Genomic DNA, 25,710 nt, shown 5'->3' with positions numbered 1-25,710 from the left:
TGATATCTCATTGTGGGTTCAATTTCCCTGATGACTAGAGAGGTTGACCATTTTTCATATACATATTTTTCGTATGTCTGCTTTTGAAAAATGTTTATTCTGGTCATTTGTCTATTTTTAAATGTTTGTTTTCTTTCTGTTGAATTGTTTGTATCCTTTATATTTTGCATGTTAATTCCTTATCAGATGTATGGTTTGCAAATATTTTCTCCCATACTGTTGATTATCTCTTTAATCCTTTGGTTATTTTATTGGCTGTGTAAAAGCTTTTCAGTTTAATGTAATTTCATTTGAGTATTTTAGCTTTTGTTTCCTGTCCTTTTGTGTTATATCCAAAAATCACTGTCTAGACCAATGTCATGAAGTTGTTCCCCTCTGTTTTCTTCTAGTAGTTTCACAGTTTTGGTTGTAACATTTACATATTTAACCCATTTTGAGTTTATTTTTGTATATGTTGAGAAATTTTATTCTTTTGCATGTGGCTATCCAATTTTCCCAATAACATTTATTGAAGAGTTTGTTCTTTCCCCATTGTGTTCATAAACCTTTATTGAAAATCAATGAATGTAAATAATTGGTTTTTTTTTCTGGGTTTTCTGTCCTGTTCAATTGCTCTCTGTGTCTATTTTGATCATCATAGCTTTGTAGTCTATTTGAAGTCAAGTAGTGTGATGCCTGCAGCTTTGACCTCTTTACTCAAAATTGCTTTGTCTATGCAGGTTTTTATTCTTGTGATTCCATATAAGTTTTAGGACTTGTTTCTATTTTTGTAAAAGCTGCCATCAGAATTTTGATATGAATTGGATCGTATCTTTAGATTTCTTTGGGTATTAGGGATGGACATTTTAATATTAGCAATTTTTCCAGTCCATCAACTGAAAATGTATTTCTACTTATTTTTGTCTTCTTTAATTTCTTCTATCAATATTTTAAAGTTTTGGAATTTGTTGTTACTGTTATTTTTGAGACAGGATCTTGTTCTGTAGCCAAGACTAGTATCACAATTATACTCACTATAATCTCAAATTCCTGGGCTTAAGGAATCCTCCCACCTCAGACTTCCAAGAAGCAAGGACTATAGATACATGCTACCATGCCCAGCCAATTCTGTAAATTTTTTTAGGGACAGAGTCTCACTATGTTGATCAGGTTGCAGTTTCATAATTTACATGTATATGTTTTTTGCCTACTTAGTTAAATTCATTTCTAAGTATTTTTGTGGCAATTTTAAATGGAAATTTATTCATTTTTTAAAGATGATTTATTGTTATACAGAAACACTACAGATTTTTATATGTTGATTTTTTTATCCTGCAATTTTTTTGAATTTGTTTATTTGTTCTAAAAGATGTTTGGTGGATCCTTTAGGGTTTTCTATATATAAGACCATTTAATCTTTAGACAGGCACAATTAAACTTCTTCCTTTCCAATTTTGATGAATTAAGTAGTTTGATGAATTAAGAATGGGGGCTCTGGATTCTGAACCTTTAGATTTCAATTATTGTTCACAGTTACTGTATACTCTGTGTTCTTTCACATTATTTGAGTCAATTACATGTTACCTTTTATTTTCCAATTAAGAGAGGTTAATATATGCTTTAGATGGAATTTTTATGAAATTTCAGTAATGCACTTGGCATGACTGGGGCTCTATGAATACTATTTCAATTGAAACCATGTCATGTTAACTATATAGAATATAGTGAAAAAAACAAGATTTGAATCTTAATTCATGTGATATGAAGCAAGTTATTATTTAAATGGTAAATATAAAATAGGGAATGTAATAACTATACCACTGGCTTATTGTGAGGGTCCAGTGTATTAAGATTTGTAAAAACCTTGGCACAGTGATTTGTAAATAATAATGATAATTATAATGGTTTATATTGCTTTATATGCATTGATATTTTAATTTATAATGAGTACATGGGAGATGTTATCTTTTATTAAGTTAATTTATGTTAGGTATCTTTTTTCCTGGTTTGTAATGTCTAATGTCTTTCTCATAATAGCTGCCTAATAATAAACATTTATTAAAACATTAATTCAAGATAACCCAGATAATGAGGCTGGTGCTTCCGTGCAAAAGCTCTTGTATAATGTTCTGACATATTTTCTTTAGACGCCATTTTGTGTCAACAGTATCCTTACATCTACAAGGATTGTATAACTGTCTTCATAGCATTGATTGAGAATTGATAAGATACTCAACATCTCTGTGCAAAATCTGCCCAAATCATATCTGTTGCATTGAAATAAAGGATGCCTTATTTTGATATCTATATTTCCTTATAAATATTCAAATTATGCAAAGTAATACATTAACGTGGTGTCAAATTAAATGTATGCACCACACTGGAAGATTAGTAATCAGATTACTTTCAATTTAGAATTTTCATTGAGTTCAAGATTCAAAAGAATTATAAATAAGGTACACTCATCTGCTTATTCTTTAATTTATGTATTTAACAAGAATATTAAGTACTTTTAAGAATTTTGAATACAAAGATGTGGGATAGGGTGTATGTAAGTTTAAAATATTCAAATTCAAAAATATAGTTCTTTCACCAAGAAAACTAAATACAGAAAAAAATAAAAATCATATAGTCTAGTAGGAAGAATTTAAGACAAGAGCATTGACTTTCCTGGGAATATATGTTTTAGGCAGATCGTTATCACTATAGGCTGTGAATCAGTGAAAGAGAAACACGAATACAGTGGATGACCAGGAAGTTAGCATTAGATCCAATGCCACAGAAAGAAGATGAGAAGCTAAAAACGTTTTTTTAAAGAAGGTAGAGAGAGAGAAAAGAAAAGAAAAAAGAACACAAAAGAAAAAAGTATTAAGTGGTAGGAACTTGATGGGTGACCGAACTCTACAGATACAAGAAGACAGATGGTAAAATGGAACATAATTTCAGGAGTATTTCACATTATAAAACTATGTATAAAGTGAGGGTAAAACTCTTTAAGCTGTACCCATAGTTAAAGGAGTTTTTTTTTTTAAATTTCTAACAGAAGGCAACCGAAGAAAAAAACCACTTAAGATGCTGGAATCTTTGGGCAAAGATTTGCTCACTGGTGTTTTGGATAACTTGGTGGAACAAAATGTGCTGAACTGGAAGGAAGAGGAAAAGAAGAAATATTATGATGCCAAAACTGAAGACAAGGTTCAGGTCGTGGCAGACTCTATTCAAAAGAAACAACGTATGGCAGGGCAAATGCTTCTCAAAACCTTTATAAACATAGACCAATTATCCCCCAATGACAAAGGTAAGATTGGGTCTTTTACAATGAATGCCTCAATTTTTCCAGAATCTGCTTAATTCCAAGGTCTAAGCAGTGTCTTCTGTGATTCCCTTATCTTTCCTTTCCTAAATTATCATTTTTACTAAACCTATCATTGTCCTTTTAGGACCACTTCATCTTTTGTGAGGTGGAATCAAGTTTCTAATCAGCTAAAAAGCTGAGTCCTTGTGTGTAGACTGTCACAAAAATAGTTAAAAATGAGACCTTGTAGTAAGGGATACATAAATCTAAACCTATATTCTGTCACCTGTGACCTATGCAACTTCCTGCAAGTTGCTTAACCTCCCTAGCTTCCTGATTATCAGTCTTACCACCTGTGAAATGGGGACAATTCCAGTACTTTCTCATAAGATTGTCTAAGCCTAGAAACATTATAACAGCAGGCACCACATGCCAACAACTCCAGGATATTAGCTCTTACCTGGAACTCTCTCCTCTGAGGTGCAGACTCATTTAGCTGTAGCAGAATATTCAGCATGTCTACTTCAGTGTTTCACTGGCATCACAAAACAAATACAGCTAAAACTATATACTTTGTTCTCCAGAACAAAACTGTTCAGTTTTTATTCCTTTTTCATCTCAGTAAGCAGAAAGAATGTCTACCAAGATTCTCCAACCAGAATGCAACTGGTTTCTTCACCAATTAATAACAGTAATCAGTAGTTTTCTTGGGACATAGTGGATGCCTAGATAATGTAGGATGAATAAATAAATAAAGTATATGCATGCAATAAATAGTAACTTTCATAATTCTTATATGGATGCTATGAATTAGACTTTTCCAGTTCTTACTCATTTCTGTGAGTTACAAAATATGATCAGGAGAATCTATATAAAATGTCTAAAATTTTAAAACTTCTTTTAGGAACTTTTGACTCAGATTGAATTATGTGTATTATTAGAGCTTAAATATTCTCATAGTGAAGTTCACTAGTGACAGACTCAATTTTCCCCAGAATTAAGCTGAAATCTTCAGCCATGAAGTATTACAGATTACCAATAATGATAAATAGTAATAAACAAAAGACAACATAAATTGTTGAGGCCTAACTAAATCAAATGAGCTTTTCAATCAGCACTTTTCTTTGAAGAAGTGGTATTCCCATCAAAAGAGAGGACATGATAGTATAATAGTTGTCCAAGATTATAAGACAGGTTGCGTTCTTATTAATATTTAAACTGGTCCTTTTGAAGGTGTTTTGTTCTTTTTCTTAAACCTGGGGCGGCATGGAAGCAATCTCCATTTTTAAAAAGTTAGTGATAATGCAACCAATGGGAATTGGAATTGAAGTAATAGGGGCTTCACAATGATTTTAGCAACCCCAGGTATCACAATGAGCATTCAATTCTAAACTGAAATAACCTAACTGATTCGCAGAGGCTGTGGCAGGAATGAGGCAGCTGAAACCCCTTACAGGAGGAGCCCAGGAGCTCCCTGGGCTCTGTCTGCACTTGGAGTCTCCAGAGTGATCTCAGGAAACTTTAGATATACTACCAGTATACCTAGGGTGTACCCAGCCCTCTTTGGGCAGCAACCTGCACTATAATATGTACTATCTTGTAATGAAATGATTTGCTTTGATGCTAATTTTACTATTGGATATGATAAAAATTCCACCTAATTTCTAATTTTATCTGAAAATACTGTATCCACACATAGACACATAATGATCATTAGGAGATGACTAAGGAAGCTCTCCAAGCCTGTAAGTGAACTGGAAACAGAAGACTTGGATGATAAAAACATGCCCTCTGACCAGGGAATATCCAAGGTTCCAGCATGTCTTCACCTTGGTAGAATTTTCTGAAATGGGATGGAAGCTATTTCTGAAATGGGATATCACTGTGTCATCTATGAAAAGAGATGCCCAGAAAGTTTGATATTCATGCACACTTTTAAGACTTGTTGTAGATCCAGAATTCAGGCTTTTATCATACATTTTAGCTAGACATTTATTTTAAAATATTATTTAAAAACAAATAATTGAAGTAGAAATAAAATTATAAAATATTACAAACAAAAAGTTTTACATAGGATAGTAGTATTTTTTCTTATTTCATCAGAGAATGTCTTTTTTGGCTCACATAATTAAATTAACAGAAATAATATAACTGCTCCTTTTTTTCATGAAGAGACACTTCATTATATCAGACCTTGGTAAACTTCATTTCTAAGATGTCTTTTAAAATTCCTCTCTTTCTCCTTCAAGGGAGGGTTCTGAAATTTCCCAGTCTTGTGCACAATCTCATTCAGAAGGGATCAAGCATTGTCAGATAATGTTAGATTTCTCTAGGAGATTGATCAGAATGAGTCCGAAACAAACTTATCCACAAGAGATATATTATTTCCTCCCATTATAAAACACAGGTTGAAAAGTTTAGTGTTCATTGTTCAGCACTTTGGAGGCAAGGCATCAGAGTTATGTCAGAATGTCTGACAGAATAATTGTCTCTGACCTTGGACACAGCATCATTGTTACTAGACAGCACTTCTCCATTAAATAGCTGGCTTTACCATTTAAACAGGGATAACTGAAGTTCATTTCTCCTAGAATCATTAAAAATAAAGAGTAAAGTTGCTTAAAAAATAATGCCTTGAAAGTACAAGACTCAATATTCTGTGGTTTAGTATGTATGTATCTGTATGCGAAGTGGGGGTCAGGAGGGGATGATTACTCCAAAATGAGATGTTGTCCCATCATGTATGGTAGCAATATGTAGCTATTAAGCACTTGGCTTGTGGCTGAAAACACATGTTAAAATAATACTTTTTATATGTGACGCTAAATAAATGTTATTATAATTAATTTTACTTGTTTAATTTTACTTTTTACATGTGATCGTAGAAATTGAATATTGGTCATGGAACACACATTAAATTTGTAATGGATAACTATTTACTCAGCATACTCTCGTAAAGACACAATAGAAAGTCCACATGGATGAGTGAGTATCCCAGAATAAAACCTTTGGAGAAATCAAATTCTTTTGACTATATAAGGAAAGGCTAAATTTAACCCAAACACCATCAGAATGTTTTCCCCAAAATGATCAGAATCTATGATTGCATGTTTGGGTGGATTTGCTTTTCTCTCTTTTCCAGTAACAATACATCTCCTGATATAGAATACTAGATATGAGATACAACTATAACCCCTACATATGGAGAAATCTTCTTCCCAGGACATCTTCTCTCTCAATTTTCTTAGGTGATAAATTGGGTCACAGAGGCAGAAATCACAGTTTTTATTATGTGATATCTTGCAGATAAGCCGAATATGGAGGTTGGACCACCGGAGACAGGAGAATCTACAGATGCCCTCAAGCTTTGCCCTCCTGAAGAATTCCTGAGACTATGTAAAGAAAGAGCTAAAGAGGTACTGTGCTATCTGCATAATGCAGAAAAAAAGATGAGAAATCACTGGTTTTCTTTAGTGCACCATTTCTTACAGCACTAAATGAATGATGGCAGTGGGAGGGGTTTGATGGCAGTAAACATTTTCATAAATGCTTTGAGTAAGGAAAATATTATGTGACTTCACAATGATACCAATCCTCTCTCAACCCATGATGCAGATCATTTTATCATGGGTTAGAAGAAAATTGGTATTTCTATTGCTCCTGTATTCATTCTTGCAATTATCTGGATTTTATGACAATTGCAGCATTAGCCATGGAGTAAAACTATTTCTAAGATAACATAGCTGAGTAGTAATTGTTCGCACTTTAGTTGAAAAGTCTAGACATAAAGGATACTTGGGAAATATAATTAAAGCTTGAAAAACATTATAAGTTGATGTTAAAAATAGTACCAAAATAGCTATGTTTCCAAAGGCAAAGACTTTTGCTGTATTCATTTTTCACTGGAGCCAATGACAACATTTCTTGTGTTTTATGAAATTTGACCTGAACTTTGCATGCTAAGAAAAATTTGAGTAGGTAAAGATGAAAAGGGAGAAGAAGGGGGTAAGAATTATCTAGTTTCCTCAAGATTCTTCAATAACCATTTCAGATATGTCCTGGTTCTTTCCCCAGGTTCTTGAGAGAGAGAAAGTCAGTGTCTTTTGATGCAAGTTAGGGAAGAGAGCAGTTGCATGAAGACTTAAAAAAAGCAACATTGATAGGTACAAGGGGGTTGAAAGAGACTTGAGTAAATTAAATTCACTGCATCTCCATCTCCTGCAGATCTATCCAATAAAGGAGAGAAAGGGCCGCACACGCCTGGCTCTCATCATATGCAACACAGAGTTTGACCATCTGCCTCCGAGGAATGGAGCTGACTTTGACATCACAGGGATGAAGGAGCTGCTTGAGGGTCTGGACTACCGTGTGGTTGTAGAAGAGAAACTGACAGCCAGGGTAAGAACCCCTCAGCCACCCCAAACTCATACATATTCAACACACATACTTCTAATAACTACTTAGCTTTAAGGAGCTCAACAAGATTTAACTGCCTCTGGGTGTGTGTGTGTGTGTGTGTGTGTGTGTGTGTGTGTTGTGTGTCTGTGTGTGTGCACAGGCAAAATGAGAGTACTAGATTGGTAAATCTATGTCTCTTTTGTGCTCCAAATATCCTCGACTCTGGAAACCAGACTAAACATGATTGGCACATGTTTTCATGTTTCTTATTGAATTCCAAAATCACATGATGGGAATACCCCCCCTAAAATTATAGAGTAATAAATTTTAAATAGGAGTACACTTGTAAAGCAAATATTGAGTCCTACACTTGGTGCCAAGAGCTACTCCTAACATTGGGAATAGGTCTGTAAATGAGATAGGAAGTTCCCTGCTGGCATTCATCTAGGTTACAAAAGAAAGAAACAGTGAAATTGTAAGAAAAAAGACAACTTCAGGCACCAGGTGTGCATGTGTGTGTCTATACAACAGTGACAAGAGAGCCAAAAGTAAGCAAAAAGAAAAGAAAAAGGAAATGTGAGACAGAATTATAGGGTGGGAGCAATGTTTTTGGGTTGGTCAGAGACTACTCCAGAGAGACATGAATGCAGTGCTTTCAAAGTAGGAGAAGCTACCTGTGAAAAGGCTGAACTGAAAAATCAACCTGGCACAGGAAAAGCACAAGAGAAAACTAGTGTGACCAGAGTTTGAAGGAAAAGGGACATAGTACGAGAGTGGAATATGGTCAGGCCATAAGTTTGATTCTATTCTAAGCAAAGTGGGATGAGTTTTACAAAGAAAGTGGTGTGATGCATTTATAACACATGACTCTTGGTAGGTAAGTAGAGAAAAGATTGAGATGGAAAAGAAAAAGAAAAAGTAAAATGAGTAACATATAAAAATATACAATATATTAAGAAGACAGTATGTCAGCAGGGAGAGAAAGCAGGAACCCATAGCCCCATTGAGAAGGAAAAATAAAACCATAAAACAGCTGTCATAATTGAGTAAGCACTATGTGAAGCAACATGACCAGGATATGTAAAATATGTTTCTTGTTTCACTCATGGTAAATCTAGGGAGTCCCATTCATTCTTCTCCGACTGAAGCTAGACATTGTTCTTTTCCAGGATATGGAGTCAGTGCTGAGGGCATTTGCTGCCCGACCAGAACACAAGTCCTCAGACAGCACGTTCTTGGTGCTCATGTCTCATGGCATCCTGGAGGGAATCTGTGGAATGGCGCATGATGAGGAAAACCCAGATGTGCTGCTTTATGACACCATCTTCCAGATATTCAACAACCGCAACTGTGTCAGTCTAAGGGACAAACCCAAGGTCATCATTGTCCAGGCCTGCAGGGGTGGTGAGTGCTGAGAATGAACATCTAACAGTTATGAAGGTGTATGCAGAGGATTGTGTGTGATGTTTGGTTTATATTTAGGGCCAGCAGTCTTAGACCCCATCAAGTGCAAATAAAGTACATTGAATTCTGAAGAAACTCTTCCTAAAGGGCTGGTATAATAAGAAATCGTCTCATCATAATTAGCAGGAAAACTTCTGCACAATTTTATCCACAGTAAGTGGTGAAGGATATCATCAGAATCCCTAAATCAAAGTTAAACAGAAATACGCAAACTTTGGAATGGAATCATTTTCACGACAGCTTGATTTATAAATATTTCCCAAACATTTTGACATTGGTGGGGTTTAAGAAGAATTACATTTGAAACTGGGCCATTATATAAAGCAGCATACCTTTTCAACATAATTTTTAAGGGGAAAATTATTAAAGAGATCAGGGGACTTTAGAATATTGCAGTTCAACTTTGTTCCAGACTTTCAATTGCCTCATGGCTGGCTGAGGATGGTGGCTCATGCCTATAATCCCAGCACTTTGAGAGACCAAGACAGGAGGTTGATTGATGCCAATAATTTGAGACCAATTGACTTATAGCCCTTGGAAGCTATTTTTCAAAAGAAAACAGAAATTTTTTCTCTAAAAAATGGTAAAGTAAAGATGATTTCACTATCAGTAGGCACAATGTTGAATGACACTGGAGAGAAAGTAAGGTGGTGTGTGTGTGGGTTTGTATGTGTGTGGGTCTGTATGTATGGAACTAGTTAGAATGAACATGCAGAAAGAACAAGGTGAGCAATTGTGATAGCCATATTGTGGAAGGCACAGCAGTGTGCAGAAAGTTAATGTCTCTACAGCAAACCGCGGGGATCTGCTGGTTCCAGATGCTCCAGCATCCTTGGCAGTGGCTTCTTCAAAGTCACTTGATAACCTAGAGGAAGATGCTATTCACAAGACCCACGTGGAGAAGGACTTCATTGCTTTCTGCTCTTCAACCCCACGTATGTATTTTTCAGTGGCAGTAAGAGATTTGTGGGCTTGAGGCCACCGTTGAATGATTCTACAAAATCAAGAATCCCTATGAAACAATAATCTGATAGAATGTTGTGTGCTCTCCACATACTTTACATGATCTTATGTGTGCTGTGAGAATAGATGCCTACCCCTCCAAAACACACAGTTTTGAAAATTATACTTTTACTATAAGTATTACACTTTACAGTCAGAGGTATATCAAATATCAAAACAACACAATACAAGGAACCCCATTCACCACTCATCATTTAAACATGATTAATTCTGTTTTTTATTAAACCCCCATTTAACATTTTGAATAGTGTTTTATGGATTCCAGGAATGGCTTCCCTTTCTCAAATGATCAACTTCAAGTCTTCTTCTCCGTATTTCCCACCTTATTCTACAAAGAGCAGTGCCATTGCATGCCCCATTAGGAATATGGATATCTTTTAAAACAAGTAGAAAATTATAGGGTGGGGATGATTCCGCCTAATCTCAGGGAACACTGGTTAGTATTTCACTTCTAGGTAATTATCTTAAGTAGCATACACTTAACTGTTTTTAATTTGTCTATTTCTAGATGTTATTTTTTAAAAGCACTTTATTGAGGTATGACTGACATACATAATGGTACATATTTAATGTATGCCACTTAATTAATTTGGAGATAAGTATTCACTCCTGAAATCATCACAACTATGCCATAAACATATCTCTCTCCTCCAAAAAATTATTCTACTTCTCTGTTTATTATTATCATCATTCTGTGAGTGTGTGTGAAAAGAATATTTAGCATAAAATCTACTTTTTAAGCAAATTTCAAGTACATAATACAGTACTGGTTACTATTGACACCGTCCTGTAGAATAGATTTTTATCACTTTTTTTTCATCTTATATCTATAACTGAAACATTGCATGTGTTTATTTTACTATATGGTGAAAGACAGTGTGGCATAATCTGCAAACAACTTTGGAGCCTGGTGGCAGTTTTTTGTGGCTTACTCACTGTGTGAACATGGGGAAGTTCCTTCGTCTCTCTAACCTTCTATTCCTCCCTCTGTAAAGTGGGATAATTCCAGCTATTTCTCAAGCCCCTATAAAAGTCAAGAGAATGAACATGGGGTTTGTAGCAGAAAGTCAGTCCCAAGAGGCCACCTTTGAATGATTCTACAAAATCAAGAATCCCAAGAGTCAAAATACAATCACTACACAATCTCTTGTAATGCTTACAAACTGTACCATTTGATCACCCTTTGCCAGGTTTTCTGTTTACTTTTTGTAGAAAGTATATAAATGTCAGGTTGTAAGTGCTTCCTACAAATCTGCCAAGATAACTCCCAAGCTATGCTTTTCTTTTTAAAAACATTCTTAAGACAAAAATATAAACAAAAACATAGCCCAAGGTATACCAACCTGTATCATCATAGATAATGTGTCCTGGAGAGACAGCACAATGGGCTCCATCTTCATCACACAACTCATTGCATGCTTCCAGAAATATTCTTGGTGCTGCCACCTAGAGGAAGTATTTCGAAAGGTAAGCATCTCTTTTCTAGTTATTCATTTATTTGTTCAGGAAGAATTTGTCATGATTCACCTTTCACTTCACAATGACAATCTTTGTCAGGCAAGTGAAAGAGCGATACCTAGTTTCTGTCATTCAGCTTTTTAAAATATGGTTATAGAAAAGACATTTCCAATACATCCCAGAAAGAGATCAAAGTAAAACAAAACAATATCAACCATAAGCCTTATGTTATGGACTATAAGTTCTTAAGTTTTAGAGAATGACAAATATTTTGAAAAATTTTTATTACTTAATTTATTAAATTAATAAAATCTGGGTGCTCTGCTAAATCATGGAGTTCTTCCTGGTGACAGAGGGGTAAATGAGGCCTACATGACTTAAGCCTACCTCACATTTTCATGGGAGATATGAATACTAAAAATGCAGGTTAACAAACAAATACGTGCTTACAGATTATTATAGGATCCATAAAGGCATGCAAGAAGCAACAAAAAAGAAGTCACTCTTTCAATAAAAATGTGCAGAACAAAAAGTCTGCTACTCTTTGCACTACTTGGGACATTCCTTATTCCCACTACTTTCTATGTTATTTTTCTCCATAGCTCATATATCCACCCACTAAGCATATAGTAATAGTTTATTTAGGTGTCTGTTTTTTTATTTGATTTTACTCACTAACATGCAAACTTCAAGATGGCAGGGATTTACTCAGCAACTCAACAAACCTGGCATGTAGCAGATACACAATTAATAATTATTGAATCAATAGATACATAAATAAATAGATAAATGTTCCCTCTTGTTTAAATCTTTTCAGATAATTAGGAGTTAGAGATTGTACCTTCAAGGGTATTCATAGAAAAAGGAACTAAAAATTCTGGATTTAGGATAAGTAGACTCTTATCAATTAGTCCATGCAAAAGACTACAAGTTCAGCTTGGTGGTAGAGATATGAAAGTTGTTCATTGTTCAAGTCTTTAAGATACTGGGATTTACTTTTCCTTCAACTGAAGAATCAAACTTCGTGGGAGTTGGGAGTACAGAATCCTTCTTTATCTAATTTTCATGAAGAATTTCCAAGGGATAACCTGATTGTTATATCTGTAGGTCAGAAATGGAATATAGATGAAATGAAGGTTGAAAGGCCTTAGATTAGACATGGGGTGTTTATTTTGTTGTTAAGAGTACAATCTGAGATGGAATGTCAATTCTAAGAGGTAGGATACAATGTTCAGGAATTAGAATGCCAATGGGCTTGGTTCTATGAAATCTGAAAGCTCTCTTCATTCCACGCATTTTCTGGTTCATGGTGCAAGATGCTTTCTAAGACTTCAAAAGAGTTGTATCTCATTTACAGCCTATTTTCTTTTATCAGGTGCAGCAATCATTTGAAACTCCAAGGGATAAAGCCCAAATGCCCACCATAGAACGATTATCCATGACAAGATATTTCTATCTCTTTCCTGGCAATTGAAAACTGTTAAGTATTGAGAGTTGGTGGTGGTGTGTGAAATAAATGAGAGCATGATATTGGTGGTGAGGTCCAGTGACCATGATGGCTGAATACTTGAATGGTCAAACTGGTGTTTTTGTTGACATAGTCTAGTTATTATCTGCTATTTTTTTCCAACATATATGCATTTGGATTCCCCCAACTCTACAAATAATCAGGCAATTAATCAATCAAGGAGGTAAGGAAAATCATGGCAGAATGTGATAATGAAAAACCAAGGGTACCAATTATTAAAATAGAAACATTCTAATGCTTCCATTACTATTTATATTCATTTATCTCTCATACTCTTTTTCTCTTCCTTTCTTACACACACACACACACAAACACACACACACACTAAGTAACCAAACACTGCATTGAACCCTGAACAAAACAGAGTAAATAAAGGAGCCAACTTTGGAGAAAGCAGCACTTTAATCATCTGAGTGTGAATATCACAGCAAATACCACATTACTGACATTCATTTACCATTACCAGATAGTACAAAAATACATCCTATATGGTAGAATTTGTGTTGATTCAGTCTCTGGTTCTCAGTCTGTTCTCACAATGCAGATCACCAATCACTCAGAGTCTGCTTTCAATTCCTCAATCACACTACAGAAGTTCTTTCAAGCTCCCATGTAACTTTTTTTATTATTTTGATCAAAATGTTATAGATTGGGTACATTAAGTTGGGACAAAATGATTACTTTCTTCACTCATAATAGCTTTATTTAACACTATATTATAAGCCTATTATCAATCTCCCTCTCGGACACACACTTAAAATTGTATTTTATAGTAAAATGTATAAAGCTGATCTCAATACTTCCAATATTCACCACATATTTTCTTACTCTTGGTTTCTGACACTCCAGTTAAAAAATTGCATCATTTTAGCATGACAGCTTCCAGTGCCTAATCCATCCAATGGAGCTACATTTGGACATTGAATTGTTTGTTGAATAATACTTGCTAACACTAACCATGCACCAGGTTCTCTTCTAGATGCTTGGAATATGCCAATTAATAAAGTAAATAGATTTGTTAAATCTATTTAACAAAGTAAATAGATTTCTTAACTCAGAAGGCTTATAGTCTAGTGAGTTGAAACAGACTGAATACATAAACAAATATATCACAGGCCAGAGGGCAAAAAAGATAAAAGGAAAAATAAAGAAAGACAAAGGCAAACACAGAATGATGGATGCTATACTAGTAGACATATTTTACTCGGAAAGGCCTTCCTTGAAATAATGAAATCAGAACAAAGAATGGACAGAGTTGGGGAGTGAACCATGTGGTTCTTATGCAGGAAAAGTGTCCTAGCACAGAATACAGCAAGTGCAAATGCCCTGGGGGCAGAAATGCACTAAACATGTTTAAAGAACTGCAATGAGTGTGACCGAAAGAGAAAGTGAGTGGGGAAAATGGCAGAGACATATTAGGAAAAGCAGTGAGAAGCCAGATCTCATGGTTGTTGGCTATCACAGGGTAAATCTTTAAAAATTATTATCTAGGTGAGACTGGAAGCCTTTCTAGTGCTTTAGAAAAGATAAGTAATATGCTTTAAATTAGGTTTTACAGAGATCAAATATTGGTGAATAGGCTAAGAGGTCACAGATGGAAGTCAAGAGAAGTGGCTAGAGCACATAGAAGAGGTTGGAAAAAAAATCATGATGAGGGATGGGAGGAAGGCAGCAAAGGGTAACCGTCTTGACCTTCTGTTCTTTCTCTCCCCTGCAGGAAGCCACAAGTCACCTAGCCCTCCTTCATCAACTTCAAGGAGCACCTTTATTAGTACGGCTTGCATATTTAACATTTTATGTTTCAATAAAAGTGAAGACAAAATGAACTGTATCTTTTTCTAACAGAGAATATAATTTCAATAAAAATGGTGGGTGAATGGAAATGAAGTGGAGGAAGCTAACTGGATTTTCGAGCTATGTGGCTCATGTAATGTCTATACTTGGTTGATGAAGAAAACTGACTGTGACTTACCTTCAACAATAGGATGAAAGAGGGTGGTGCCTAAAACTATAGTGAGATACTGCCTCATACCTATTTGAATGACCCAAAAACAAACAAACAAAAAGCCCAGAAAATAACAAGTGTTTTCAGGGACGTAGAATAATTGGAACCCAGTGATCTGTTGGTGAGAATTTCAAATAGTACAGGCAGCTTGGAAAACAGTATGGTAGTGCCTCATACAATTAGAAGTAGAGTTACCATATGCTCCAGAAATTCCACCTATAGGTACAGCCTAAAGTAATTGAAAGTAGGGTCTCAAAGATATATTTATATTCCTAAATTCATAGCAGCATTGTTCATAATATCTAAAATGTGGTACTATCCAATTACTGATAAATAGATAAGTGGAATGTGGTATATACACATAATGGAATTATATTCAGCCTTACAAAGGAAGAAAGTTCTGGCATTTGTTACAATATGGATGAACCTTGACAACATTATACCATGTCAAAGTAGGCAGCAACAAAAAACACATACTGTATGATTTCACTTAAATGAAGTACCTAATTGAGTTACCTAGGGTATCAAATTCATAGAGATAGAAAGTAGAATGGTGATGGTCAGGGGCAGTGGGGAGGAGGAAATGGGGAGTTATCATTTAATCATATAGAATTTCAGCTTTATAAGATAAAGAGGAATTCTGGAGGTAGACGGGGGTGACTGTTATAACATTATGAATGTAGTTAGTATCACTGAACACTACATTTAAAAATGTTAAGATGGTCTATTTTGTGGTATATATTTTTACCACAATAGGAAACTGGGAAAAAAATGGTATAATTGGAGTAGAGAAAAGATGAAATAAATTGCACGAGGGAAACTCTGATCAACTTACACAGAGGAGAATTAAGGTATTATGCAAAACTGATGAAAGAAGAAATGAGAGTAAAGTTTATTATTTATTATTTCAAAATGAATCAAGGAAATAATAGGAAATCACACTATCATCAAATATTAGGTAGAATAGGAGAGAGAGATTTGGCAGTGTGAATGAGCTGCATTTCATTTTTCATGTGAGACAGCTAATAGCATTGTTTGTAATCTATACATCATGAAATAGATAAAACAGACATTATTAGGAGTTGCAAAGATTGCCACCAAAAAAAAAAGCAAATAACTTAGGGAAATTACACGTAGTTTATGGGAGCAAAGTAAAAAATCATAAAAATCTGATTTTTATTGTTGCCTTTTCTGTACTACTGGATAAGCTACCTTGTGAATGTTACTACTTTGACAAAACTTTTTTTTTTTTTTGGGCGGGCGGGATGGATTCTTACTCTGTTGCCCAGGCTGGAGTGTAGTGGCCTGATCTTGGCTCACTGCAAACTCCGTCTCCTGGGTTCAAGCAATTCTCCTGCCTCAGCCTCCTGAGTAGCTGGGACTACAGTCACATGCCACCACACCTGGCTATTATTTTATTTTTAGTAGAGACTGGGTTTCACCATGTTGGCCACTGCACTCACTCAAAACATTTTAAAAATATAATCTATCAACACATTAATACTATACAGCCATCAAAAAATCAGATAATGTTTCATGTGTTGATTTTTTAAAAATGTTTGTCAGACATTGTGAAGTTAAATAAAGCAAATTATCAGTAATATAACAGTAAGATAATATCACTATAGGAAAAAAAATTCTGTGGGTAATTACAGGTCTGTTAGTTATCTATTGTTCAGTATCAAAACACCCAAAAACTCAGTGGCTTTACACAAGAAGCATTTATATTGTTCATGAGGTAGCCAGTTGGCTGAATGTTTCTTTTCATCGCTGCTGGTATTGTGTCTGACATCATCTGTGTGTAGGGTAGGCCTCTCTGCTGACAAGGCTGAGATATCTCATATGTTGGGAAAACACTTGGCTGGAAACTGGTCTAGTATGGCCTTGACTGGGATGACTGGGCTCTTCTCCAAGTGATGACTTTAATCGGCTAGCAATCCAGCTCAGGCTCATCCTCATTTAGCTTCAGGTGTTCAAGAGGGAGAAGGGCACAAGGATTTGTAAAACTCAGGCTGGAAACTGCATCAGATCCCTCTACTGCATCACGCTGGCCAAAACCAATTCATATTGCCAGTTCAGAACTAACATAAAGGCCAAAAATGCTAGGCGGCCAATGATTAGAGCAGGCTTCCCCAAACTACAGCCCGTGGGCCGCATGCGGCCCCCTGAGGCCATTTATCTGGCCCCCCTCTGCACTTCAGGAAGGGGCACCTCTTTCATCGGTGGTCAGTGAGAGGAGCACAGTATGTGGCAGCCCTCCAATGGTCTGAGGGACAGTGAACTGGCCCCCTGTGTAAAAAGTTTGGGGACGCCTGGATTACAGCCATAGATAATATCATTTTTGCATTAAACATTTTATAAAATTATAGAAAAAATTACACAAAGATGCAAGCTAAACATGTAATTGTAGTTACCTTGTCATGTGAAATTAAAGAACTTAGATGATCTTTTCCCATTTTATAAATTTTTCTATTGTTTGATTTTAATTGCACATATATATCTCAAAAATAAAGAGTATTTTGTTCATTTAATGAACAAAAATACTTTCATCTCATGGATAAACAACATCCCAATTTAAAAAGGATTGGAGCAGGAAAGACAGAAGAAAAGAGATCACTTGTGTGGGTTTATCAAATAGTGAAGGGAGTATCACAACTTAGCAATCCTCAGTCAGCCTCTTTCCCTTATCTTCCAAATTCACACTTCCGAGGTTGAGTAAGTATTAGTGAAGTAAAGATTCCTGACCATTTCGAGGCTGATGGCGGCAGAGAGACAAACAGAGGTTTAATGTGATTTATTAACAGAGTTAAAAATAGACGGAAAAACAGAGCACAGAAACTTGTTCTCGTGAGAGTGTGCATGCTTTCATTCTGATCACTTTGTTATACCAAAAAGAAAAAACACCCTCTGTTTCCTATATTCCAAAGGAAAGCAGTTGCACATTTGATCAGGAGTCTAATTGTATCTTGGCAAAGAAAAGGAGAATTTGAGGACCTGGAGTTTTCCATTTAGGGTAGTATCAACAAGCTGGTCCACTGAGAGAGGAAAGCAAGCATGTTGAAATTGCTTTCGTTTTCAAAGCATTTTCCTGTCCAGGAAGCAGGAGCAGTCATGGCTGGTGAGTGGCGTCAGTTTTTCTGTTCTTTATGGCTATACTTTGAGAAAGTTATAGTTCAAGGGAAAGAAGAAGGCAGACTGGAGGGGGATCTCCCAAGACCTAATTATTTTACTCTGGGTATGGAGGGAGATATGGGAGGTTGGGGCACAGCACTAAAAATGCTGACCAAGTGTCTTAGTTAGTATGTTACAACTTCTCAAATGAAAGAAAAATGCAAAAACATCTGGATCTCTGTTCTTAAACTTTTCCTTTGATTTTAGACTCTTCTTTTAACTCATACTGACCCAAAATTCTCACTCATTTCATAAGTGTTCTGTTACGGGGAGGGTGGAAAGCCAGGCGGTTGAATAGGGTAAGTTGCATTTCCTCCATATTTCTGCTTTCTGTGTGACCTTTCCATTACAGCAGCAAATGGATCAGCTACAATATGTGCTCTAAGTCACAGCATATGGAGCTTCCCTGCCAGCCTTGATAAAGAAAACAAAAAAGGTGTTATTTTATAGATGAATGTATTTATGTTTTACTGCTGCACGTATTGAATGCAATGTCCTTTCAAACCAGTTATTAATAAAAGTGAAAGAAAATAAGAGATCATAGAAGATGCAAAGACTAAACTGAGTCAGTAGTCACTAAGTTCCTTAGTGAATTCACTAGGCTTCTCTGATTCTATTTCACTATCTAAGAAAATGGAGAGAGTTGAACCAAGATAGGAGCGTTTATACCTGTGATCCTTGCAACAGAGGCCTTAGCATGACCTGAGAAATTGTTAGAAATGAAAATTTATGGACCCATTCTCACCTATTAAATAAAATTTTGGGGTGTAGGGTGCAGGAAGCTCTGCATACTAAGCTTTCTGGGTGATTCTTATGCACATTAAAATTTGGGAACCACTACCCTAGAATGGGGTATCTAAAGTTCTGTCCATATGTAAGATTCTATCATTCTCACAGGTAAGAAACCATTCATAGAGAATTTATTCAACATGACGAAGATGCTGACTGGGAAATTTCTAAGTGGCATTTCTGATGAATTGATGGCAAATAGTCCATTAGATGCAGAAGAGTGATGGATTCTAGTAGTAGGTGTGAACTTCATTCTGAAAAATGCTGGAAACCTTCTTGATAATAACACTGAGACAGCTAAAGTGACAGATAAAATATTTAGGACCACCTATTAAACCCCCCAAACCAATTGAGTTTAGGTGAGTATTGTGGGGCTAAGAGCTAGTAACTCACTCTTTCTGTACTATTCTTCTTACTTTTTTGTCTTCTTTATTTTTTCCTCTCCAAATGGAGAATCAACTATCCCCATCTTAGGTCCTTCCTTCCTTCCTTCCTTCCTTCCTCCCTCCCTCCCTTTCTTTCTTTCTCTTTCCTTCTTTCCTTCTTTCTTGGCAGAGTTTCGCTTGCTCTTGTCACCCAGGCTGGAGTGCAATGGTGTGATCTCGGCTCTATTCAACCACCGCCTCCCTGGTTCAAGCAATTCTGCCTCATCCTCCTGAGTACCTGAATTTACAGGAACCCTCCACCACACTTGGTAATTTTGTTTTTGTTTTTTTGGAGATGGAGTGTCCTTCTATTGCCCAGGCTGAAGTGCAGTGGTCAATCTTGGCTCACTGCAATCTCCTCCTACCAGATTCAAGCGATTCTCCTGTCTCAATTTCCCAAGTCGCTGGGACTAAAGGCATGCACCACCATACCCAGCTGCTTTTTATATTTTTAGTAGAGATGGGGTTTTATCATGTTGGCCAGGATGGTCTCGATCTCTTGACCTCATGATCTGCCCACCTTGGCCTCCCAAAATGCTGAGATTAAAGGCATGAGTCACCGTGTCCAGCATTTTATTTTATTTATTTATTTTTTAGTAGAGATGGGGTTTCACCATGTTGGACAGATGGGTCTCGAACTCCTGATCTCAGGTGATCCTCCTGCCTTGGCCTCCCAAAGTGCTGGGATTACAGGCATGAGTCACCAGGCCTAGCCTCCTGTTTGTCTCATTTAATGCCAAAAAATGCACTAATCCACCCTAATTACTTTTACACTGCTGCATACTTTTATAACAATACTCACTCTCATCACTCCGTACAATTTACTTACTCATTATATTATTATGTCTCCCTCTGTTGAAATGTAAGCTCCACCTTGTGAGGGATCTTTTTCTGCTTTGTTCATGAATATATCCTAAACATATAGAACTGATACCTGATACATAATAGGTGCTTAGTAACTATTGTTAAATGAATGGTGCTGGAGACATTAAATTCGGTGACAGCCTTTGGCTATTCTGGGCTACTCTGTGGCCTTTAGAGTTATTCTCAGATACAGAATGTATAATAGGGGAATATCCATTATCTTTTGCTTAGCTGTGGCTTTTCCCCAGAAAGAAATGTCTGGAAATCTAGATTTCTATTTAAGAAAGGAATAGGGAATTCATGGGTTAGTGGGGTATAGATGTTTCTTTCTCCCTGGAGCACAGATTGGCACACTTTTTCTTTGAAAGATAATGAATATTTTACTCTTTCTGGACCATGTGGCCTCTGTCATGACTCAAATCATCTATTGTAGCTCAAAAGTAGCAACAGACTATAAATACATGATGGGTGTGTTGATGTGTGTCCCAGTACAACTTTATTTATAAAAATGGGTTTTGGCTGAATCTGACCCACAGACTATGGGTTGCTGATTCCTACTCCAGACTAATATATAAATGAGTATATTCTCATTTGGACATGCATCTGGAATTATTTTTGTTGTAGATAGACTATTTTTTATACATAGATGTACTTTTCTTCCTCAGAATGAACAGTGCTGTTCCATGAAAACTTTGATTAAAGATTTTGATTATTCCTTGAATTCTGGAAGTAGAAAGATAACAAATTCTTCTTTGTTTTATAGAAACTTTGCCTCCCTTTTCACTTGGCAGAATGTCATATTCCTCTAGAACAAACTTGATGCTTAGAAAATGGGCCAAATCTTCATGCTTCATAGAGTAGCTCCATACTAGCATAGTCATCTACTCATTAGTGCAAAGGAAAGAGTGTGAAGTGTGTAGGTTCTCAAAACTTAGTTCTGCTAACAAATCTGTTTTTCATATTGTTTCAGTATATCATTCTGAGAGTGAGAACAATGAATCTGAAGAAGGCTCTGCATAATCTTCCTTTTCCACAGGTAACTGCCTCCAAACCCCATATTCCAATAGAAAACTCTTTGACCTCCACTGTTGTGAGACGGTATCTCAGTAAAGACTTGGGAAACCTGTGTTCACAGTCAATTTTAATCTTTGGAAATGGCTTTCAGATAGAGTACTGATCCTAAACCTTTTCTTCATTCTATTGCAGAATCTGAAGAAGAAAATGAAGAAAGTAGAGACGAAGAAAGAGCTGCATCAGCCCAGTCAATGCCTGTTTCTCCAAAAAGGTAAATTGACACCAGAAAAGTGGTTGCTAGCCTTACAAGGAGTCCTGTGTTATAGGGGAAACACCATTGCATTAAGGTTAAGACCACGTAGGTTATCTCTCACCTCTCCATGTAACAAAGTATCTCAAAACAAGATTAGCACTTACATGCCTGCTCTTTGGTTCTCCTCAGAACTCAGAAATGAAAGTGAAAATGAAGAACCTGAGCATAATGCTGTATTGGTAGGAGCATCAATACCAACATGAACAGGTACTATCTATCCATGGACATATAATGACATTATTTGAGATAGGGCAGAATTTTAAAAAGACTTATGGGGTAATGCATAGAGAACTGGAGTAAACGCCAAGAACACTGTATATGCTGAGCCCATCACTGTCACTACCTATGTGCTTTGATGTAAATATCCACACCTTTCTGAGACTCATATTTTTAAATGGAATTTAAAATTGAAGAGCAGGGAAGTAAGTGCTAATCTTGCTTTTAACATCTTTAAAAAATGTGCAAAACTACAGATACATAAGAAACTACTAACTGCACAAAACAGAATAAGGAAGCAGTTAAGAAAAGTACATACAAAGTAATAAAAACTGCATACAAGTAACACATGCTATGTAGTCACCAAGGAAACTGATCAATTATCAGGCTACATTAAAGAATTGTGGTGTAGAATGGTAGATGAGCAGAAGTGATAATACCGTCTTTCGAGTACCATAATTTCAAAAGTTCTGAACAAACTTAAAAAGGAATAAAAACCTATAACCTTTTATCATGGTTTTATCCATTTAGTATCTATTAATTGAAAATCTACTGTATGCTGTTCTAGTACTGTGTATGGCAGTAAGCAAGACAGACAAAGCTCCTACCCTCATGGACTTTGCAATGTAGTGAAGGTATGTATATAATAAACATGTAAATAATAAATGGTATGATTTCAGAGAATGCATAAAAGAGAATTAGATTATAGAAAGATGGTGTGTGTGTGTGTGCCAGGGGTGGGCAAAGGAAGGCCAGTGAGCCACGGTGGTTAGCCATGACCTCTCCCCAGAGGTGGCATTTCAGTACATGCTTGAATGTGGGGATGGAGTTGTGCCAAACTCTGAAAAAAAAATGTTCTCTGGAAAGGGCAAACAAGAGCAAAGACCCCGAGACAATAATGCTCTTGCTGTTCAGGAAGGCTACAGACAATCTGACTGGAGAGTAGAAAATTAGGGGGAGCATAAGTAGCAGAGCTATTAAAGAGTCAGGCTGGGGATTTTATTTGCAATAGAAAACACGGGATAGTTGTTGTTTTTTTTTTTTTGGACAACTGTTTATTAGTAGTTGATGATCCTTATGAATTCCAGGAGGGTTGCATAGCCTTTGCTCTTCCTAGCCACCTATTACATTTAACGTCCATTGCTAAAACAAGTGCTTAAACTTGTATAAGTATTAAAGAATATTTTTGTGCGAGCTAAGTTTTTTAAATAATAATCTTCAAAGTGAAAGAGAGCTGTTAATCTCCCACTTTTCTTTCCCTGTCTCTTTTATTTCCCCTTTCTTACCATCTGTTTTATTTTCTTTCCCAATGACATTCTTTTTCTTATTCCTCTGTTATTTCCTCTTCTCTTTCTTCTTTTCCTTTTTCCTAGCATTTACTTTCTTCCCTTTGTACTCTCAATTCTTCCTTTAATTTCCCTGCCAATGTAGAAATCATGACATGCTAATAGAGCCAAGTAAATTGCAACTGCAAGGACATGACCTAATGTCTACAGCAGAAAAATTATAAATGATGAATTTTGCCTGCATTTATACTACCGTAGAAGTTGTTAAATGAGGAGTGATAGGATAAGTGGAGCATCAAAAAGACCCATTGAAAATGATTTAAATATTTCAGTTAAGAAGACAATAGCTTTTAGACTGGGTTTATGGCAATAGTGTTGATGAAACGTTGTTAAATTTGGGATACATTTTTGGCAGCAGAATCAATGAAAATTAACTACTGGATTGAATATGGGATGTGAAAGAAAGGAAATAATAAATCATGACTAGGTTTTTGGCTTGGCAATTGGGGTAAATGGTGCCATTTACTGAGTTGGTGAAAACAGATGTGCAGGAAACACAGATTTGAAGGAGTGTACAATATCAAGAGTCCTGTTTCTTATGTTTAGTTTGGAACATGTGTTACCTCCAAGGGTGAACATTGAATAGGCAAATGGATGAGTTCACAGGGAAATCTAGACTGGGAAAAACCTGGAGATTCATCAGCATGTAGATAGTATTTAATAAAAATACCAAAGATATGACTCCAGGAGTCTTCCACATGTGTAAAAGATCACATTCTCCAATATTTTGATGACTTTTATTGCAGATAATGTTACTTGAAGGCATGAAGCAAATGGCTCTATCTTCATTTCCAAAATTATCCACTAATTCAAAGAGTATTCTTGGAGTTATTATCTAGAGGGAAATTTTAGAAAGGTAGGGATCCTCTTTTATTTTCAATGTTATGCCCCAGAAAGCTTTGCAAAACCACTTGTGAATTTTTGTAGGGAATCTTAAAGCTCTTAAGTCATTTTGATGATCCTTCCTGTACTCCAAGTTTATTCAAAGAGGGAGTGTTACGAAATGGTACATAGAACCAGTGTGGGTTTTCACAATAACTTGATTCTGATAGCTTGGCTCACCCAGGGAATTCTTTTTAGAGTAACAATTCATTTGCGTATGTGCTATATCTAAGGAAAAGCTAAAAACATCTTCTGTTTATATGACCTAGCTACAGCCTTAATACAAAACATGAATTTTCTCACTCCTGAGTCACATTTTCCTTTTATAAAATCTCTTTCTTTACTACTTTAAGTTCAACATTCATTTGAGAGACCAAAGGTACTGACCCAGTTGCCCACCATTGAAAGAGTGTCCATGACATGATATTTCTATCTCTTTCCTGGGAATTAAAACTCATAAGAAGCAACTCAGGTAAATATATTCTAGAAGTGGATTTGAGGGCGCCCTGCTCAGTCTATTCAGAAAGTCTGGATAGAATGGAGAACAATGATGGCCTGTGAGCTGCCCACTAGTTATAGAGGCTCATGTCATTTCCCTTTTCTTAGCAACCCCAATTAAACCCTGGTTTTATACGACATCAGCCATAGTATTATGGTTGTATAAGTAATGGCAGTCCAATAGAGTTCAGCTAGAAAACCCTTCATTTATAATTTCTCTCAAAGAACTACTCAGTGAGTAGGGAATATTAGATTCTGATGCATGCAGAAAATAAAGCCATTGAAAATGTGATGCACAGCCAGTGTTTGTCTCTCTTTACCAAAAAGTCAGTCTTTTGGAATCACATTCTCCTCTGCTTGTGATGAGGCTTTCCTATACCATATGTCTGACTAGCTGTTAAATCTATGCTGAGGCAATGAGAATCTAGTAGAGATCTTCCCATTTGGGGATGACAGGTCCATAGCCTTTTTGTGAAGGTGTTTCTCACAGTAGAGATTAGTTATATTTACATCTCACCTCTAATAGCCAGATTACTCATGTTCTTTTCTCTCTACTTTCTCTAGGAAAATGAAGGCATTGTGGTGTCTATGAATCTGCTACTTGAAAAGGTCAATTTTTGATTAAGAATATTTTTATACCAAACTGCTCAGCTGTCCACCTTTTGCAAATACCACACTAAAATCAATCTCATGTTTTTGCTAAATTAAGCCTTAATAAATTTGTTTATAAAATTGTGCTGATTTTCTCATTTTCTCATAAGTCATGCTTATAGAAGAAAAAATACATATTAAAAAGCCTAAAAAAGAAAAAATAATAATCATTGTCAAACTTTTTTAAATGATTCATAAATACTCAAGTTATTTAAAGAAAAATGTCGTTCACATTTGAAAAGTGAAGTTGTTAACAAATCAAGGGTAAGAGGGGAGCATTTTAGACAGGAAAGGCAGTGTGTATGGAGAACTTACAAATAAAAAGGAGCTTAGGAGAGAGGTCTGGGAGGCTGGAACACAGCATCAGAAGAGATGCCAGTGGGGAGGCTGG

General features: G+C 36.0%; 1 protein-coding gene across 1 annotated transcript in view; it reads left to right on the top strand.

The window, feature by feature from the left end:
• Window positions 1–25,403, top strand: part of LOC101048062 (uncharacterized) — a 71,762-nt gene extending 46,359 nt beyond the window's left edge. Inside the window, exons 14-26 of the mRNA XM_010334611.3 lie at window positions 3,023–3,277; window positions 6,581–6,690; window positions 7,499–7,672; window positions 8,842–9,076; window positions 9,928–10,071; window positions 11,517–11,626; window positions 12,993–13,096; window positions 14,863–18,268; window positions 21,370–21,435; window positions 21,606–21,684; window positions 22,511–22,577; window positions 24,035–24,144; window positions 25,233–25,403. Of these exons, the coding sequence (XP_010332913.3) occupies window positions 3,023–3,277; window positions 6,581–6,690; window positions 7,499–7,672; window positions 8,842–9,076; window positions 9,928–10,071; window positions 11,517–11,626; window positions 12,993–13,091 (1,127 nt within the window). The 3' untranslated portion in view covers window positions 13,092–13,096; window positions 14,863–18,268; window positions 21,370–21,435; ... (2 more) ...; window positions 24,035–24,144; window positions 25,233–25,403. The remainder of the gene's footprint in view (window positions 1–3,022; window positions 3,278–6,580; window positions 6,691–7,498; window positions 7,673–8,841; window positions 9,077–9,927; window positions 10,072–11,516; window positions 11,627–12,992; window positions 13,097–14,862; window positions 18,269–21,369; window positions 21,436–21,605; window positions 21,685–22,510; window positions 22,578–24,034; window positions 24,145–25,232) is intronic.
• The last annotated feature ends 307 nt before the right edge of the window (window positions 25,404–25,710 follow it).

This window comes from Saimiri boliviensis, chromosome 6, assembly GCF_048565385.1.
Source record: "Saimiri boliviensis isolate mSaiBol1 chromosome 6, mSaiBol1.pri, whole genome shotgun sequence".
Lineage (NCBI taxonomy): Eukaryota > Metazoa > Chordata > Mammalia > Primates > Cebidae > Saimiri > Saimiri boliviensis.
The sequence above is the reverse complement of the archived record's forward strand: the minus strand, read 5'-3'. Positions and strand labels throughout refer to the sequence as shown.